This window comes from Pelodiscus sinensis, chromosome 5 (genome assembly GCF_049634645.1).
Source record: "Pelodiscus sinensis isolate JC-2024 chromosome 5, ASM4963464v1, whole genome shotgun sequence".
In the NCBI taxonomy this organism is placed as follows: Eukaryota; Metazoa; Chordata; order Testudines; family Trionychidae; genus Pelodiscus; species Pelodiscus sinensis.
The window spans coordinates 117304669-117326246 of NC_134715.1; the positions used below are offsets into that span (position 1 = coordinate 117304669).

The window sequence follows — 21578 nt, forward strand, 5'->3', positions numbered from 1 at the left end:
AGGAGTTTGTGCCTCTCGCTTTACATTGAGACAGAGGGGGAAATTTCTTAAGTTTATACTGTACAGATCTCTATACAACCTAAGATGGATTTATATAGAGCCTTGTGTAGGCTACCAAGTTTTGTCACTAAAAACCTTTTGATGGTAAAACAAAGAAAGCACACACACTGCAATGCCACTTTTATTGCAACCACCACCCAGTTAGTGACAAAAAAATTGCACTCTACTTGAGACTTTTTTTCTTTCCCCCTCTCTTTATTCCCAATAAACAGCCAGTGTAAATACCGCCATTTATTGACCTAAGGAAGTTGAGGCTTGTGCAGAAAGGGCTATGAGGAGGACACATTGCAGTGCAGAGAAAAGACACAGGGGCTGAGGTAGGCATATCATAAGGCAAGGGAAGCAAACTTGTCACTCTGGCACTGCACCTAAGACCTGCCATTCTTATAAGGAACCAGATGCTATTCCTCAGTGGTGACCCCACCTCCACCACTAAGAGCTCCATGGATACTTTGAAGGGCATGGAGGCAGCAGAAAGAGGCTCTAAACCAGATGATGAAATTATTGATGAAGAAGATGAGCTGGACAAGGAGGTGGCACTCACAGTAGGGTCACCTGGAAGGGGTAGTGTTCAGGCCACCAGGAATTGTTCTTTACTCCTGAGGTTGATAGTCTCAGCAGCTGCTCTCTGGGGAGCATGAAGCAGGAGACGAGATGCAGCATAAGTGGCTGTAACGTGCAGACTTGGTGGTAGGACAGAGAAAAGTAGGAAGCTGGCTGTGTTTCTTTGAGATTGACATTACTCTCTCAAGCTAAGTTGGTGTGGCCAAACAGGGTGTTGATGGACACCAGGATCTCAATGGAATCCTCCAGAGAGATGTTCTGGAAAGTTTCCTGGATGTACTTGTTAATTTTCTGTGTCAGATTCCATGGCAGTAGAGTTTTGTACCTTCCCCCACTGTAGGACACAATTCCATGCTACTCTGCAATCACTTGTGCAGGGACCAAAGTGGTATATAGGTTAGCTGCATATGGAGCAGGACGAAAGCCACAAGCATGTAGTATACCTCCTGGTTTCCCTTCTTACACTCAGCAATGAGAGGTCTGCTAGAAAGATACTTGTCCATAGGAAAGTGTGATATTTTTAGAATCAGTTCCCTGCAAAGCTGCACCTCAAGCCTGCAGAGACTCTATTTTCTTTTGCTCTTATACACCCTGCATTCCAAGCCCAACACCTACCATACTTTGTGTATTTGAAGAGGTGTGTGCTTGGCAAGGGCCAGTGACAAATGATTGGTATATTACAAAAGGAAGTTAAGGAAGCTCATCTCTGCAAAGCCATCCACTATTTCATGCACATTTCTCCAAATCACAGTTCTCTGTAGCAGAGAGCAATTTATTTGCCCACACACTTGCAGTAATACAGTCCCAAGAGTAGAATTCCCCACTCCAAATTGATTTGCAACTGACTGGTAGCAGTCTGGAGTCATCACCTTCCAGACAGCAATTGTCATACGCTTTTCTAGCAAGAGGGTAGCTCTCATTCTGGTGTCCTTATGTTGTAGGTTGGAGCAGCTCAGCACTCAGCTCCAAGAAGATTGCTTTACAAAGCCTAAAGTTATGTAGCCGCTTGTCTTCATCCTACACCTGCAAAGGGATGTGATCCCACAAGTGCTGGTTTCTCTAATCCACAAGAGACACTATGCAACTGCTCTGTGAATACAAAAAGTATAGCTAAGTTGTTGCTGTCCATAGCAGACAGAATACCGGGCACCTCTGAGCCTCTCTCTTTCAGTAAAAACACAAGAAGTCCTATGGCACCTTACAGACCAACAAATTTATTGGAGCATAAGCTTTCATGGGCAAAGACCCACTTTGTCAAAAGCGTATGCTCCAATAAATCTGTTAGTCTATACAGTGCTACAGGACTTCTCGTAGTTTATGCAGATTCAGAATAACATGGCTACCCCCTGATACCTCTTTCTGTAACTTCACTATTAACTGTGCTGCCATGTGTGATATCCTCATGACACTTAACAGAGCCTGGGAGAAGAGTCTGGGACCCATCCTCTCTCACTGCAGATGCTGTAGTCTACAGCAAAGATTGGCAGTTGGAAAAATGTCACAAAAGGAAGCTGGAAACCACTGGAGGGCTGGGACTCATAGCCTGCCTGACAGTACATTTTCCATAGTCCTATGATGTGCCATGCTCCATTCTGTGTTCTCACTACATCTGTCACCAGATGTTGCCAGGCACTGTGGGATACATACCCATAGTACATTGCTCACGCTGTAGATGATGGTGCCCCCAATGTGGACACGATCTGTCGACAGAGGGAGCAAGCGTGAACATGCTTTAGTGACTTCGCTTTTATTGATTTTTCATATCAATATTAGTTTTGTTGACAAAATTATGTAGCGTAAACAAGCCCTAGGGTTCAACTCCCAGAGGGGCTGGGTTATACAAGTGTTGGACACTGGTATCTTGCTATGCTATTTTCAGTTAAAGTCTGCAGCTTTGGGGGCATGGTCCAGACCCTGTGTCTGTGGTGTAGCAGGCTAACGTGTCTGACTCAACAAAACAGACGGGGGGTCCATGTTGGAAGGGAAAACAGGCTTAGTCGGGGTCTCAGCTCATTGAGTAACAATCTTAAGGGAGTCCTGACCTGTCATAAAAGGATCTATCCTGGTTTATGCATCATCAATAGATTTTTCTAATGAGTCCCACATTTAGAAGCTTACTTATTGGAACATAAGAACGGCCATACTGGGTCGGACCAAAGGTCCATCTAGGCCAGTAGCCTGTCTGCAGACAGTGGCCAGCACCAGGTGCCCCAGAGAGGGTGGACTGAAGACAATGATCAAGCGATTTGTCTTCTGCCAACACTCTCCAGCCTCTGACAGAGGCCAAGGACATTATTTTATCCCATGGCTAATAGCCTTTATGAACCTAACCTCCATGAAATTATCTAGCTTCTCTTTAAACACTATTATAGTCCTAGCCTTCACAGCCTCCTCTGGCAAGGAGTTCCACAGGTTGACTACACGCTGTGTGAAGAAGAACTTTCTTTTATTTGTTTTAAACCTGCTACCCATTAATTTCATTTGGTGTCCTCTAGTTCTTCTATTTAGGGAACTAATACATAACTTTTCTTTATTCACCCTCTCCACACCACTCATGATTTTATAGACCTCTATCATATCCCCCCTCAGCCGCCTCTTTTCTAAACTGAAAAGTCCCAGTCGCTTTAACCTCTCATCATATGGGACCCGTTCCAAACCCCTAATCATTTTAGTAACCCTTTCCAAGGCCAAAATATCTTTTTTGAGGTGAGGAGACCACATCTGAACACAGTATTCAAGATGTGCGCGTACCATAGTTTTATACAGGGGCAGTAAGATATTCTGGGTCTTATTTTCTATCCCTTTGCTAATAATTCCTAGCATCCTATTTGCCTTTTTGACCGCCGCTGCACACTGCGTGTAAGTTTTCAGAGAACTGCCCACGATAACTCCAAGATCTCTTCCCTGATTCGTCGTAGCCAAATTAGCCCCCATCATACTGTACGTATAGTTGGGGTTATTTTTCCCAATGTGCATTACTTTACACTTATCCACATTAAATTTCATTTGCCATTTTGTTGCCCAATCACTCAGTTTGGTGAGATCTTTTTGGAGTCCCTCACAGTCTGCTTCTGTCTTGACTATCCTAAACAGTTTGCTATCATCTGCAAACTTTACCAGCTCACTGCTTTCTCCAGATCATTTATGAATAAGTTGAAAAGAACTGGTCCCAGGACTGACCCTTAGGGGACACCCCTAGTTAACCCTCTCCATTCTGAAAATTTACCATTTATTCCAACCCTTTGTTTCCTGTCTTTTAACCAGTTCTCAGTCCTCTTATCCCATGACCATGTAATTTACACAAGAGCCTTTGGTGAAGGACCTTGTCAAAGGCTTTCTGAAAATCTAAGTGTACTATATCTATTAGATCCCCCTTGTCCACATGTTTGTTAACCCCTTCAAAAAACTCTAATAGATTAGTAAGACAGGATTCCCCTTTACAGAAACCTTTATTATTGGGAATAATAAATGAACCAGAAAGCATAGTTTGATTTTTCCACCCCAGGTGATGTTTCAGCATATATAGTGAGACCCAGTGCTTGTTCAGCTTCTGTAAAAAGGCATGTTTCTTCATGTGGAAAAAAAAATACTACCCTACCTTGAAACACCATGGCCACACTTTTTTTGAGAGTTACATCACATATGATGTGACTTGTACACACAGCTAGTGAGTGGCAGAGAACAGAGCCCAGGTATCTTGCTCATCTATTAAATGAATAAAACTACTTCTCTCATTATAGTGGTGTACAAAATGGTGTGGCAAAAGTTATCCAATATATTTTGTATGTTTTTATTACTATTTTTAACACCAATTTAAGTCTGAACAAAGTAAACTCACCTGCAGACACTTGGTGGTGCACTTACAGAGCTGTCTGTGGTAGAAGTAGGGGGTGCAACTGTGGAAGGACAAAGACCTGAATGTGGATCCACAAACCCAGGAGCTGTTGCAGCAGTTTTGGGGAAAGATGGAGCAGCAAGATTTGAAATATGGGGTGTAGTGGCTGGAGACAGTGCAGCAGGAGACAGTGAAGGAAGGGATGTTAAACTAGTAGGACTATTTCGTGGTGCAACTGGTGCAGAATGTCTATGGTCCTCTTTATTTATATTGTGGAACACGTCTCCTAAATTTGAAAAAAAATACACAACACACAAAAACAAGGAAAGGGTGCTTAATTTTTTTAAGGAAATTAACAGAAATCGGCATGAGTTGCAACGAATCAGTCAAGTGGTGGTTTCAGCCATTCTTTATTTCTAGCTCTTTAAAAAAATCAGTTAACTGATCTTTTTAGTACAGCTGTACTTGTCACAAACTAAGCAATAAAGTATATTTAAAGAATATATTTTTAAAATCTATTTTCCCTTTACACACACCAATATTTTGGCCAAATCAACCTTAATCATGAGTCCTGAGGTTAAGTCCTTTTGGATTAAGGGTAGAAAAATATACAATTCAAGAGTAATAGTGCAGTTTTGATTAAAAGAATCTGCTTAAACCATTTAAATACATAATAGGAAGGATAATTAAACCTAACTACAACTAATTAAAACCTTTGTGACTCATTCATTTAGAAACTGACGAAGTAACTTGACATGCATTATAGTTCTTACCTATTGAGGAAGGCCTCTTAGATGATACTTTAAACTGGTTGCTGCTTGACTGCACTGTTGTAGCTGTGCAGGAGACAGAAGAAGTGGCAGAAGAGGTTGCCATGACAACTTTATTAGCCTCCATAAAGGCATCCTGGAAATTGTACAGACATTTCTTCTTGGCAGCATTTTTTTTCTCTTTGCTATCTGTAACTGCTGTTGCTTCATTGCTAGATGTAGTAGGAAGAGCTTCAGGTCTTATTTCTGAGAGTGCTGGTGCTAATAGATCACTCCCTTCAAGTGAAACACACAATAATTAAGACTTCTACCATTACCAGAATTGTGTTTATAGCAGTTGACCAGTTTTAAGCATGTTATAATTTGCTGAATTTAGATGTGTACTTCCACATCCAGCCATGTATGTTATCGCTGGCCTACTAGGACTATCAAGTAAATATGTTCTCACTGAATGTTAGTCTATGTAAGTGTAACTACATTTAAATTCTCAGACCAATTTGTCTCAAACTGAAATTTGAAATGTTTTCTTAAATATCAGTAGTGGCAATAAGCAGCATACTGCATTACTGTACATAACTGTTCAACCTTTTAATTTTTAAGTGATTTTAGCACTTGTGAAAGGCGCAAGATTGATAGCTCTGGAATCTAATGTCCAGTTTAGCCATATAACACAACAGGCAGTGGCAGCATACCACCTCAGTCAGAGTGAGAAGAAAATTTAGCCTTAATGCTTACTTAGTTTTTGGCGACTCCAAGTGCCTTTTTGTGGTGTGACTTTCCATAACAACGGAGATTACTCACTCACTTGTTTTCCACTAGTGACCTGAATGGAGTATTTTGTTAGTTTTTTAATGCTACTGTAGTAGCTGGGTACAAATTAGAAATAGGCCAGACAAGAGACAACCAAAACACAAAGCAAATAAAGTCTCATAAAAACAAGACAGTTTTTCAGGGAGTCATGTTTTTGATAGGAAAAAGTCTTGCATTGAAATGCAATATTTGTAATGAAAACAAGAGAAGCAAGGTACATGTAAACAATTACTAGTCTTTTACTGGTTGAGTTTCTTTTGTTCTACCTCACTTTCATATTTTAGATTTCTAGAATGTTGCTGAAAACCAGCACAGACTTTTCTATAGGCAAATGGCAATTAAAATTTCCTGAGACTTACCAGTTTAATGAAACAAGACATATTGAACTCACATGAAACATACCTCTACACATTCTAATTTAGACAAACCCCTAAATATGTGACTCAACTGACAGCTGACATATAAATTGTTCCTTTGTATGACAAGTTAAATAAACTCAAAGGTCTAAAGAAATGATTCTACAATGTAATATAACATGAAAATACCGTGACGCTTGTTTTGCATCAAAATCAATCACTAGCTTTTTTCCCCACACAGCGACAAGAGAAAGGAATCTGAGGCATCCATTGTGGTGTTAGTTTAACAATGCTCCTATAATTTTATGAAACAAGACCAAGGTCTTATGATAGGAGACATGGGATTTTTACTTCCTATCCCTTCCTTATAAGCATCTCTCTAAACCACATCCTTCAGTAGCTGCACAAATCTGAAGATGAAAGCATCTCTATAAATATCTCATACTAGAGGCCAAGAGAGGTGGTTTGTTTTTGCTTCTGTCCCTGAAATGAGATTAAACAATTTCTACTTTGATGTTTTCAGCTACTACAGATACCATAACTCCCTGTCTATGCAAATCTTTACCGGAATTGCTCTTTTCAAAAATGACAGTGAAACGTACTACTGCCAGACAAAGTGCCACATTCAGTTTGATTATGCAATTTCCATAGCTATTCAGTGTGAAATTATAACAAACCCTCACCAGGAAGTGTGTCGGGCAAAAAGGTAGCTGGATTCCAGTTCTTGTCATTCATCATTTCTGATCCCCAAATACTTATAAATTTTGAGCTACTCCAGTCTGGAGTGCTTCCAAAACAGCTTGGATATATATGATCTTGGAGCGATGCATTGAATATCTGATGCTTGTTTGTATGATTCTGAACCGGTGCTGGCGGTAATGCCTACAAAAATAAAAGTATTTTCTAATTAATCGTTTGCCTGCCCACACAGTTACTCCAACAACAATATTCAAGTCAGTATAATAAGGTGTTCTGATCTTATATGAAATTGTATAAGCTAAAAACTAATAAAAGTTCATCTCCCACAGTGACAATTATGGCAGATTTATATATGCATGTGTGTGGGAGCTTAACTGCTATATTCACTTATATGCCGACCTTAAAAGAGCAACCAGCTGACAGAAAACTTGAAAAAAGTGTTCCTTTTATAAAAAGTGTACTCAGTGTGTTTCTGTTAGTCTTCACTTTTTATTACATTTTATATTTGCATAAAAACTGAAACTTTATGAATGCCTCACTTCTAACTACCTATTATCCAAAAAAACCAATCCACTATATATAGGTAATATAAGTATTACTACAGCAACCAGTTGTGATCAGGGAGCTTATGAATAAGCACAAGAGAAAGAAATATTAGTAAATATTCTAATCTAAACTGATTTAAAAACAATCTGTCTAGTATTCTAAATTTTCTACTCGACATCTCAATGACAATGTTAACATGGATTCCAATTTTTAAAAAAATAAGTAGGAAATGTATAAACTGTTTTGTTCCTAGAATTGTTAGAATGAAGCCCACAGCATCTTCCGTTAGTTGCATGGATGTAGGTTCCCAACTTCTTCTGACTTAAATTTTGCCTTTCAGCACACAATCTTGGGGACAAAGTTTGAGTATGGTACCCTGTGAATATTATGACCTTTAAGCAATCTCAGGAAAAATATTTCAGTTCTAGTCTTCCAAAATGAATGGTATGGAAAAAGATATATACACATCTGGAAACGTGCATATTATCAGTGAAATCACCAGCTGTGTCCAATAACTTTTCTAAGAACTAATGTCAAAAACACTCATAGGTGAGAAGGGTCATCACTATTTAGCCCCATTTCTCTGACAAATATGCCAGCGTTAGTTGTCCACTTAGTCCACAAGCACCACCATGCTTTCTTTCGTGCCACATTTTGTGTATGGAACAGACCCCTTGAAAATAAAATTTTTTTAAAAATTGAAGTACAACACACTCCTCTTTCCTATTAGTGTAACCATCACAAAATAAATTAACAAGTGATGACTAGGAAGTTGGCAGGATGAGATCAGTTCTAGAAATCTACTTGACTCCAGTAACAAAAAACTTCTCACCTACTAATCGGGCACAAAGCTCATCTATAAAAAGTCATGTTTGTACACTTTTACACTGGTCCTCCTTCTCAAGTTGTACCAACCTCTTAAACTTTGTTCTGAATTACAAAGATTACAATCTTTGACTTATTGTGCCTGTTAAGCACCTAATAAAGTTATCAGAAGTAGGGAGGGACAATAGGGTACAACCCTTTCCTATAATCTTTAATTTCAGATCTTACAATTAAAGAAACAACTAGGAGTCTGTATAAATTCAATCACAGAACACTGCTTATTCTCTCTTCAAATCTTTAATGTTATTGGAAGTGAAGAAAATCCAGTCTCAAAAGTTTCCTATACAATCTCCAAAGTTTCTCTCAGACTTGCTGTTCCACTGACTTGCTCTGACAGAGCACACGAGTCCTGTACTGGTACTTAGAATTAATCCAACTCTTTGGGATGACAACGCCAGTGACCCCAACAACTCTCAGATGACAGTCCCAGGACACAGATTAAGAAGTGACCCAGAGAAGCTGAGTGAGTGGTACCTCCCACCCAATTGTGTCCCCTCTGCACTTAAGGGCCTAGAGTGAGGTAGAAACTGACTCTGGCCATTAAGCCTTGCTTCCCTGAAGGCTAGCTAGGGCCACTACAACTGATCCTGGCCATTAAAGGAAACAGAACTAATAGTCTTGCAGCACTTTTCGATATGTCTACACAGCAATATTATATAGAAATACCTGGTGTTATTTCCAAATAACTTAGTCCGTGTCTACACAGCAGGCAGTTATTCCGAAATAATGTCGAAATACTGTTAAGCTAGAGAACTTCTTATTCCAACTCCTGTAACCCTCACAGTATGAGGAGTACGTGAAGTCAGAGGAAGAGCACTCTATTTCGAAATAAGTGCTGTGTAGATGCTCCCAATTTTGAAATAAGCTATTTTGAAACAAGCTATGTAATTGATGTACCTCAATTTGCATAGCTTATTTCAAGTTCAGCTTTGCTGTGTAGACACAGCACTCAGAGACGAACAAAAAAATGTAGATCGCATCATGAGCTTTTGTGGGTACAACCCACTTCTTCAGATTAATGGAATTGAAAGGGTCCAGTTTTCAAATAAATAGTACAAAGAGGATGGTGGGGGAAAAAAGAGGAGGAAAAAGAAGGAAAATAGAGGAAAAATTGTCAATTAGAGCGATCATGCTAAATGACGCTGATAAGAATATTTAGTACCCTCTCTAAGTACCCTTTGTTTTTTTATGTCATTAGGATGTGCTATTTATTTATTTTTTGTTAGTCTCTAAGCAGGCATTAACTCAAAATAAGGTAAATGGGTTGTGCCCTTGAAAGCTCATGATACCATTTACATTTTTGGTAGTCTCTAAGGTGCTGCAAGACTATTTGCTGTTTTTTAAATTTTTCCAGTTACAGACTAACCCCTCTGAAACTTTTGAACATGTAAGGCACTGAATTCAGCTCTATGGAGTGGAAATCCATCAACTACACAAAGCAACTTGCACAGATCCAAACAAACACCATCTTCCTATCCAAGTGCAAACAGATGGACATCATACCTAATGGAATGAAGGTGAAAACCCCACTACAATCTACATATCCCACAGACCATAGCCACAGATTATGTCACACTCTCTAAAACTGTGGAACCACCTAATCAGCATACTTTACAACAAACAGAAGAAAATCAAGGAGGAGCTCTCAACATTAGAGATTCTCACAAAAAACCCAACTTCTACATAAGCTTCCTCTTGCTCGACTTTACTAAAACCCAACAAGCTACCTACAATGAACTTCACCTCCCTTCAGAAGAAAAACTATCCAAACTCTTACATGCCTCAGGATCTCAGTCCCAGGACCTTCAACTCACCTAGCAACATTGTCAACCTAACCACGCTCTTAGCTCAGCAGAAGAATCGGTCCTGTCTTGAGGACTCTCTGCCCCACCACCCCCACAAATATAATTCAATTCTATAGAGATCTGGAAGCCCATTTTCGCCGCCTCTGCCTAAACGAATATTTCCAACACACTGATGAACAACACTGACCTTGCAGCTGCCCGCCACCAACCCCGCAATATGAAGGCATCCATATAGACCCCTCCTGACAGACATAACCAGTCTCTTGACTTCTACACTGATTGCTTCTGCACATGTGCATGGACTCACATTGTCAGCAAACAACATGTAACCTCAGTCATGCAGAATACAATGCTATACACAGCCTCAAAAACAATTCTATCATCATAATCGAAGAGGCTGGCAAAGGGATGCTGTAGTCATCATGAACCAAACAGATTATGAACAGGAGGTGACCAGACAATTCACTAACACCAGATTCTACAGGCTTCTCTCCTCCGATCCCACTTAAAAAAAAATATAAAAAACTCTAAAACAAGAAACTCCCTGCTATAATTCAGGACCAAATCAACACAAACACCCTCCCAAAACCCTGACCAGGAGTTTTCTATCTCCTACCAAGGTACATAAACCTGAAAATCCCAGACAACTTATCTCCAGCATTGGCACACTTACAGCAGGATAATCTGGTTATACGGACTCTCTCCTCAGACCCTATGCTGCCAGCACACCTATCTTTGACACACCACTGACTTCCTGAGGAAACTACAAAACATCAGTAATCTTCCTGAAAACACCATCATCTTGACCACCACAGATATAGAAGCTCTTTACACCACAATTCCACACGAAGATGGACTACTGGCTGTCAGGATCACTATCCCTGATGATGCCACTGCATACCTGGTTACAAAGCTCTGCGACTTTGTCCTCACACACAACTATTTCCAATTTGGAGAAAATTTGTATCTACAAGTCAACGGCACAGCTATGTGCACCCGCATGGCCCCAAAATATGCCAACATCTTTATGGCTGACCTTGAACGTTTCCTCAGATCTCACCCCCTAGCATTGTTACTCTATTTACACTACATTGACAACATTTTCATGATATGGATCCATATGGGCCCTTAAACTTCACAGGGATTTCAACAACTTCCACCCCGACCCCCATCAAGGTTAGCCTGGATCAGTCCACACAAGAGATTCACTTCGCTGCGACTACAGCACAATTACACGATGGACATATTTCCACCACCTTACATCAGAAAACTACCAACCGTTACACTTCCCTACATGCCTCCAGCTTCCACCCAAGACATTTCCCAATCAGTTGTCTACAGCCAGGCCCTAAGATACAACCAGATTTGCTCCAATCCCACAGACAGAATCAAACACCTACAGGATTTATATAAAGTATTCTTAAATCTGAAATGCCCACCCAGAGAAGTGAAAATACAGATTGCCAGAGCTAGGCGAGAACCCAGGTATCAATTTATCAACAATTTACAACCTAACCTGGAAAATAACCCTTCACTCTCACAAGGCTTGGGAGATAGACTAATCCTCGCCTACAGACAACCCCACAACCTCAAACAAATTCTTCCAATAATCATGCAGCACACCTCTATCACACTCATCCAGGAACCCACCCCTGAAATCAACCCCAATGCCAACTCTGCCCACACATCTATACAGACAATATCATCACAGGGCATAACCACATAAACCACCACATCAGAGGCACATACAACTGCACATCCACTAACATGATCTACGCCATCAAGTGCCAGCAATACCCCTCTGCCATGTATATTGGCCAAACTGGGCAGTCTCTACAAGAAAGAATTAATTAATACAAATCAGACAACTGACAAGGCAATACACAGAAATCTGGGGAACACTTTAACTTCCCTGGACACTCATTAATGGATCTCAAAGTCACTATTATTTCAAACCAATTTCAAAAGCCAGCTCGACAGGGAAGGTACAGAATTTTATTTCATTTGCAAGTTTAATTCCTACAACAGACGTCTTAACAAAGATGTTGGCTGGATGGCCCACTACTTTCCACATCCTGATGACATAAAAAAACAAAACAAAGGGTACTTAGAGTGGGTACTAAGTATTCTTATCAGCTTCATTTAGCATGGACACTCTAATTGAAAATTTCTTTTCCCTATTTTTCTTTCTTTTTCCTCCTCTTCCCTCCCCCCCATCCTTTTTTGTTAGTCTTTAAGGTGCTGCAAGATCATTCTTTAAGTTTTTTTCCAGTTACAGACTAAAACGGCTACCCTTCTGAAACTGTAGAAACAGACTTTGCCCAACAGGCTATGGCATCCCAGATGTGAGGGTGGGACCACGGGGAGCAAAAATATTCCCTCTCAACTCCAGGTGAGGGCAGGATACACCTCATTAGTAAAATGTCTTCATTTTCCATCCTATCCCCTTTATCTTTCCAGTGACTAGTATAACCTTCTTCATGCCACCACCATCTGCAATAGCTTTCCCTCTCTGCTTTACAGTTCCTTACAATACTAAAGTCCCATTTTAGAATCCCCTTTGACTCATCGCGTCAAAAATTCCAAAAGCAATTAAACTCTACACTGACTTGATTTTTTCCCATTTTACTTCTTATTCCTGACGCTTTTCTAACAAAACCCACTTTGTACCCTTTTTTACAGATGTTACCAATATAGTTTACTTTCATCTGAATATATACAGCAATTGATGTGTTCTATGGCTTTTCTGTATGATCCACTAAGATTTTTGCACTTCAACTATTTGTTTTCATCACAGAAACACAGATAATTCACTATAGACCAGACATTTGAATCAGACTGATTTACAAGGCTGTGATGTGTGATTGCAAGTTTGCTCTAATCTGGAGAGTTACACTTTAAAAGTAGCGTTGTGGAGTCCCAAATTTTCAGAGTCACTGATTCCATATCAAGTCTGCTACATTTTCAACTAAAGATTTGTAGTTTTCCAATTGCAAACTCGGCATATACAAGTGAAAGTGAAGCTGTGGTTTCCTGCCCTTGCTTCTCACATACTACTGACCGTAAAAGTGATTCAGCCTGTGATGCTGGCAGACCAGATTCCAGCTCATTGCAGAGCTCCAGATGAATTCACTTGTGTATTAGTATAGATCAAAATGAGGAGTCCCATGGTACCTTAAAGACTTAGATTTAGGCCTAAGCTTTGGTGGGGACATGTATAAGGGTGTATTTGGTATTGAAATTTCATGAAAATAAATGGGATGTTACTTTCATTGTTTTCACTTATTTGTATCTTCTTATTACATTGTAGCTCACATTTGTATTGTGTATGCCCCTATAACTAAATAAATAAAATGAGAAAAGTCTTGTGGAAAACAAATGAAGAATTCTAACAGAAAAGAGCTAATTTCAAAGCAAGTGGTCATTGTGTGAGATGATCAGAGCTCAAAAATACAAAATGCATTCCTCACCATCATCAAATGAAAAGCCTATGTGAGTATTGACACTGTCAGCTTGTTTTCTGTAAGAAACAGCTATAAGTATGGATTCAAGGGAAAATGTATCTTTGGACAGTATGGACACTTACAGAGAAAAATACCAGATGAAAAAAACCCTAGGAAGACTTCTGGGTACCTGGGAATTTATTACATCACTGCCACCATTTGGAATTATAAACTAACTCACTGGTATATATTTTACCTGCTTTAACCTCTCAATAACTCTCACTTCCTTTTCTATATAAACCATCTAAAGATTTATTAGCTATCAAAATTGGTTATCAGAGTTAGCTTTGGTGCATATCTAGAGCAGGGGTGAGCAAACGAATCCTACAGACTTTTCTATTTAACCCTTGAGCTCCACCGTAGAGAATGGGATTGGGGGCTTGCCCCCTGCTCTGTCCCCCCAGCGCTTTTCAGCTCTTGACTCACAATTCCACTATCTTCTGGCATGCAGAACCACACTCTACGGCTACGTCTAGACTGGCATGAATTCCGAAAATGCTTTTAACAGAAAAGTTTTCCGTTAAAAGCATTTTCGGAAAAGCATGTCTAGATTGGCAGGATACTTTTCCGCAAAAACACTTTTTGCGGAAAAGAGTCCGTGGCCAATCTAGACGCGGTTTTCCGCAAAAAAGTCCCGTTCGCCATTTTCACGATCGGGGCTTTTTTGCAGAAAACACTACTGTGCTGTTTACACTGGCCCTTTTGGGCAAAAGTTTTTCGGAAAAAGACTTTTGCCCAAATGGGAGCAGCATAGTTTTTCCGGAAAAATCACTGACGCTCTTATATGAGATCGTCAGTGCTTTTCCGGAAATTCAAACGGCCAGTGTAGACAGCTGGCAAGTTTTTCCGCAAAATCAAATGATTTTGCAGAAAAACTTGCCAGTCTAGACAGAGCCCACAGGTGTGACTTCACCATGCTGTTTCTAAGATAGGAAACCCATCCCTGTGTTGCATCCTCCCCAGTTAAGCAGCATACACAATCCCCTTCCACTCTCCTATGGCTCCACCCTGGAGAATCTTAAAACTGTCTAGGGGTCTCACCCATTCCAGAAAGGATGTGTCTTTCTGTGGCAGTGTCGGGCAAAGCCATGCTGGTGTCACTGCTGGAAGGGCCCTAGGAGTCCCTGGTAACTTCCCTGCAGAGGCCACCTCCCCATATCACACCCCATAAATCCCTCATCCTCCCAGATTAGTAACATCACTTATAGATTTCCCCCTTGCTACATCCCAGAGACCCCCCCATCCCAGACTTTGGTAATATCCCTTATAGAGCTCCTTCTGCCCCACCATACAATTTCCATACCCAGACACGGCTCTCAGTCCAAAAAGTTGCCAGCCCCTGATCTAGAGAAACAATTGATGAAGAGTAAGTGACCGGTGTCTTGGACTGGGAGCACCCTGATGTGGTTGCTCCCATACAAAATCTAGTTTGTCTAGGTGACAAGATAGAATGGAGAGATTAAGAGGACTGTCTATGCTTTTTGTTAACTGATATAATAATCCAGGAGTTCACACTTCTACTGACTTGGTAAAAATCTAGTTATAGGACACACCACCAGCCTGGAGTGTCTCCCCTGTTTTTTGTTTGTCTAACTTGAGGTAGACACTCATAGTTGTGAGCTACTCCAGATAGTGACACAGGCTAAATTCAGCCTTCCATATTACTTAGAAAAACCCATTGGCCTTTCATTTTAGAGGTGATTATGCAAGAAAGTTTAAGAAATTTCTGTCCTTCTGTCCTTCCTCTGTTCATCAACCTTTCAAAACTCAGACTTAGTTTAGGAGGTTGATGATTAGAATACTTTTAAACATGAAAAAACTACTTGATTTTTAAGAGAATGATGTGGAATTCCACAGATCCAATTTTTATAATCTCTTTTCAGATCAAACTTTTACTGCAAAGGTGAATCACATTTTTGTTTCAATCTTATTTGACAGTTTTTGTAAAGTGCAAATATCTCAGAAACTTCAATCAGAACAAATAGGTCTGAGACTGATAGTTTTACAGAAGTAGGCATGTATGAAATCAAAGCTAACTAGGCAATTATCTGGCCCTACTCACTAGCATCACATTAACATGTCCATGAACATGGATTACAATATTCTTATCTTGCTAAATAATGCTCTTAGAAGTGCTTTGCTGAATTTATGCTCTCCTAAAGCACAAAAACATTCAACAAGTAGTCCTCTATACTTGACTTAATTCACAGTATTACCATTTTGATCCAAATCCAGGACAGCAATGCTGAGAAGGAACAGCCACCTTTCTTCTATTCACCTTTGACCTCAAATATATACAAATTTAAAATTTAGCATAGCCATATTTAATATAACTATGGTGATCTTTTAAAAATTTCTTCTTCTCCCTATAGCCACTTCAATTGATAAGAAACTGACTAAATTTACCACCAAGTTTTGTCAGATAACTTCTAATCCAGTCATGATCAAATTCCACCAGAACTGGGGTATTCTCAAATTTGGGTTTCCCTTTTACAGAATATGAGTAGATATCTTTATAAATCAGGAAAAGAGTAAAGTGTAATGTGCTAATAAGGCCTTAAGTTAAACTACTGTAATGTACACACATTTACAACTGTTTTCTTGAAACTAGAAAGAGTTTTTTTAGCTACACTTACCTTATTGTGTGTAAAAGGAGAAGCTGTATATAATGTGGGATGGATAAGTGGACGAGGCAGATGAGGAATAGTATGCAATGGTATATGTCCATGTATATGAGGATAAAGGTGAAGTGCAGGATGTGCAGATTTTTCTGGATTTACAAACTGATGGCCGGCAGGAAGACGTCCAGCTGTGAGCGCTGTAAGACCGGAAGCTTCCTGTTTGCAGACATGGCATTCACAAGTATTTGGACCTTGGTCAGCCTGCAAGGAATTAAAAGTTACTCTTTCCATTTTGTCAGAAAAGGAATTCAGACAGTTTTATGAATGCAAGCAAGCCAATTTATAATAAAATTTCTATAAATCCAAAGGAACCTGTATGTACTATTGATTAAAACAACTAACACACACTGAACAAAGAGTTAAGTATGATATTTGGGAATTGTTAGTAAACAGATTAGCAATCCAATAAAATATTGAGTCACAACAGACGTACATGCAAGACATCTATTATAGAACGTACAAAGCACTGAACTATCCTAGATTCCTGCTTTTGTAAATCTGTTTCAGATATATTATTGAAATATCCATTAATTACTTCTACCGATGAGAAAAAAAACCATGGTAAGTCACTTAACTAAAACATTGTTGTCATTAAAAGTCAGAACAGTAAGTTCATCCTGGATTTCTTTTGTAAGTTTAACAGTTTAAGTTAATACTGACTGAAGTACTATTTCAACCAGGAAGAAGTGTTTAAGACAGTGGCAATGAGGTACAGAAAGTTACCAAAGGTCTCAGATTTAGGTTCAAGGAAGGTATTGCCAACCATCACTAGATTTCTAAATGTTATATGCTCTATTCAAATTTAAATCTCATAATGACAACTACACAGATAAAAAGAGTGCCCATAACTACAACTTACCTTATAAACAATTTTCACTCATTCTCAAATAGCCAATATTTCAAAGATAGCTTACAATGTGCATAAGACCTCAGTGAGTTATACCTGCTGACTGGGATAAGATGGGGGTGGACTATCCATTTTTGTCTCATCTTTCCTTAATGTTCTTTTCCCTAGAGTTACTTCCTCCTTCTGAGTCCCAGGTGGTTCACCACTGCTTTCCCCATCTGCTTCTTCATCATCTGCTTCTGAAGAACTACTGCTAGTACTGCTCACCTGAGGAGACTGAAAATCCATAGTTAGAAAACAAAGGATCAATCAGTGTCCAAAGACTACTTCATTTGACAGAAAAAAAAGACAAAAAATATGTAAATTTCTATACCTCATCCTTCAATGCCAGGTTTTCCCCTCCACCATTTAGTTCACTATGGATTCCATTCATGTTTGCTACAACCTCTGCATCTTCATAATTATTCAATGGGTAGATATCAGCAAATTTTGCTGATAATGGTGCAACATCTTCATCATCGCTACCACTGGAAAAAGAGAGGCTTATATAAATGATGATGGATCAGTAACTTGAATCCTTGTGAATGCAATTACAAAACACTGGAGTTAATTAAATAAAATTTAGATAAATTTGTATTTCAATTTAAAGCAAAACAGTTAAAGATAGCTGTTTTTTAAAATAACATAACTTGGTAACTACCTACCATCTAACTTATTTAGGGCAATAGTTTAAGTTTTGAGTAGCAAGCCTGCACTAAAATATTTTATAGTATTTTTATATGCAATTTCCCCCTATTATGCCATCAAGAAATTCAATAATTCCATTACGCCAAAATACAATAAATGGTAAAATCCTGCCTTTTCTTTGATGAAACAGAAGTTTTAATTTCAATTAGTTTCTTAATTAAAAAAAACAAACATGTAAAGTGTAAAAGTTTAAAACTATTTCAAGCACTGAAAATGTTAAACCAGAATTCCCTATACAAATGACTAAACATAACAATTTTCTAATTAATGATCATTAATTAAAAAATTTCCTCCAAATGCATTCTTTGACACCACTGCATTAGCATACATATGTTAAAAAAGTGCTTATCCTTCAGGCCTTTATAGTACCTATTCATACAATTCCTAAATAGGGAACTAGAAATTTTTCCTGCACATTTAGTAAATAAAAGTGAGAGGTTTTGCTGAGATTTAATTCAGTACATGTGCCACAGGAATAGAAACACCTAAGAGATTATTAATACCCTAATCTGAAAAACAGAATAAGCAGGAAGAGTGAACCAGTGCCTATTTGTAGATAACACTGCATTCAGTAAGTGCTGCTTAAATTAGTTTTTTATGAGGTAATTAAAATTATTGATCTTCATTCCTAAAGAACTGAAGTTAATTTAAGATTTTTGGAGATAACATAGCAAAATATTAGCAAAAGCAGATCTGTATTATTACAAATACATCTTGAAAATTTTACTAAAATAAAGAACGAGGGGATATAGATTATTTCAGCTAAGGATAAGAAACCCTACTGACACTTTTCATAACATAATGCAACACTGTAGAACTACCCATTTTGAATAACAGTCCATTAGAAGTGGTTCAACAATTCTGTTACCTTGGGTCTACTGTCAAATCTCTCCATGGATGAAGAACTGAACATCAGAATTGGGAAGGCAGCCACAACATTTGGCAGACTTACGAAATGAAAATGGAACAATCCCAAACTGACATTGAAAACAAAGATACTTTTATAATAGTAATGGAGATTGCCTATCTCCTAGAACTGGAAGGGACCTTGAAAGGTCATCGAGTCCAGTCCCCTGCCTTCACAGCAGGACCAAGTACCATCCCTGATTTTGCCCCAAATCCCTAAATGGCCTCCACAACACTGGGTTTAGCAGGCCAATGCTCAAACCACTAAGCTATCCCTCCCCCGTATTAATGCGTATTAAGTGTCTTGCTTTATGGATCTGAGACCTGGACTACCTACTCATGCCAAAATAAAAAAATTGAGCAGTTCCCACCTTTGCTGCCTTCACAGAATCATGAATATGAAGTGGCAAGACAAAGTTTCAAATGTAGATGTCCTATCAAGAGCTGGTATACCCAGTCTCATAGCGATCCTTAACAACAGAGGACTCTGGTTGTTTGGCCATGTGAGAAGAATGAGTGATAAACATCTTCCCAAAGAAATCCTCTTTGGTGAACTAACAAGTGGAGCAAGGGCAAGAGGAAGGCCAAAGTTAAGCTTCGAGGATATACATAAAAACCATTATGAAAAGGTTTAACATCAATCCAAGCTCTTGGGAATCTATGTCACTAGATCGCAACACCTGGCGACAATTACTACAACAGGTCATGAAAGAAGTTGCAGATCCAGGCACAACTCAGATTGTCACTGCCACTGCTTACCATGGTCTCTCAAGACAAATGGGCCATATATTGAACTACCCAAACAGCTGTGTTCATCTCATTTAGACAGTATCAACACAGCAAACAGATATAAATCCTACGATTAGGTGGACAAGAAAACTGAAATACTTGCACAACACTAGACATTTTGGAAACATACTGATTTAATGTAAACAAAAAAAGTTGAATGGACTTCTGGCTCTAACTGCTTCAAAGAGAAAAGTAATTACAGTGAACAGAAATAGTGGGTATAATGCCACTAACATAAAGTTACCACATAGCTGTTCCAGAATCTATGCTTTCAATACAAAGCAGTAAGGCGTTAGCCATGACAAATGCAAAGATAAATTTTGAAATGAGAGCCAGGTATAAATCAATGAAGTGATATTAGCCTGAAATAGTAACTAACATATTCATGCTAAGCATATTCATTTAAGTAAAATGTTAAAATTAAATTTTATTGATGATTACCTAAAATACCCACGTTAACTATTTCACTATTTATTGTTATGGAAGAATAAATCTAATGTTCCTCACTGTTATTGATGTGTCATTACTGTATCAGAGTATAATAGTTAATACTTGCTATCAAAACTTGCTGAGTGGAGAATACAAAATTCAATTTCTACCCCATCTTGGTTTGAGGAAGGGGCAGGAGGCAATATCAAATGCCTCAATTCCCAAATTCACTCTAATTTTTAGAGGTGATGAGAACTTCCACTGCATAAAAATCTTGAGAAAAATTCTTATGCAGGTGAAGGGAGAAAAAAAATATTCTCCTTGGCCTCTGAGGATAGGACAAGAAGCAATGGCCTTAAATTGCAGCAAGGGAGGTTTAGGTTCGACATTAAGAAAAACTTCTTAACTATCAGGGTGGTTAAACACTAGAATAAATTGCCTAGGAGGGTTGTGTAATCTCCATCACTGGAGATATTTAAGAACAGATTAGACAGACACCTGTCAGGGATGATCTAGACAGCGCTTGGTCCTGCTGTGAGGGCACGGGACTGGACTCCATGACCTCTTCAGGACCCTTCCAGTTCTATAATTCTTTGCTTAAAGTCTAAAATCAATGTCTATTCCACAATCTTGATAGAATTCACTTATAATTTACTTATAATCAGATGATTAATCTTTCAAAAAGTCACCCGATCTCACGCCAGAGGCCTAAAAAAATAAATAAATCAGAAATCAGTTTTTATAGTCAGGTTTGACATTGATCTTTCTAAGGCAAATTGAGATTTGCTACTGCAAATATAAGTGTTAAATCTTTAAACAATGACAGTTTCACTTAAATGATGTCCACCTTCTCTGTAGCTAGTCTCCCACAGTTCTCTCAATTTCCTTATTATTCCAAAATGTATAAATAAAAACAGCACTCACAAAGTTGGTGCTGAGCCATTATCTGTAAGGATGAGTCTTGGATGCTGCTGAATTGTGATAGGAGAGCTGGAACCTGATCCTGAGCTTGCTGAAGACATACTAGGTGGACGGATCTCAGACAGATAATCCGGAGCAGAATCAATTTGTAGTGGTAACTGGTTAATATGGATGTCATCTGTTATTGGTGAATCCATGATGCCACATGTTAAAATGTGTGAAAGGCTGCAGTCATCACAAGTACATCTGCTCAAAAATTAAGATAAATATTGTTACTACCAGTGCCACAGATTTTTAGAAGTATAGTTTTAAGTTGCAATACAATTTTATTAAATGTACTGTGTTAGTTATAATATTTGATATCCTCTTTTCTCTAACACAAGAGATTAATGTTTTATTATGAACTCATATTAAAAACATCAGCT

At 38.8% G+C, this 21578-nt stretch overlaps 1 protein-coding gene across 2 annotated transcripts in view; it reads right to left on the reverse strand.

Moving 5' to 3' along the window:
• The window catches only part of FAM193A (family with sequence similarity 193 member A), a 127444-nt gene that overhangs the window by 25200 nt on the left and 80666 nt on the right, over positions 1-21578 (reverse strand). For both annotated transcript variants that reach the window (XM_006134711.4, XM_075930865.1), the window contains 7 exons: positions 21157-21399; positions 17735-17888; positions 17458-17637; positions 16470-16715; positions 7079-7277; positions 5233-5505; positions 4463-4745 (listed from right to left, as the gene is read on the reverse strand). In XM_006134711.4, the coding sequence (XP_006134773.2) occupies positions 4463-4745; positions 5233-5505; positions 7079-7277; positions 16470-16715; positions 17458-17637; positions 17735-17888; positions 21157-21399 (1578 nt within the window). The remainder of the gene's footprint in view (positions 1-4462; positions 4746-5232; positions 5506-7078; positions 7278-16469; positions 16716-17457; positions 17638-17734; positions 17889-21156; positions 21400-21578) is intronic.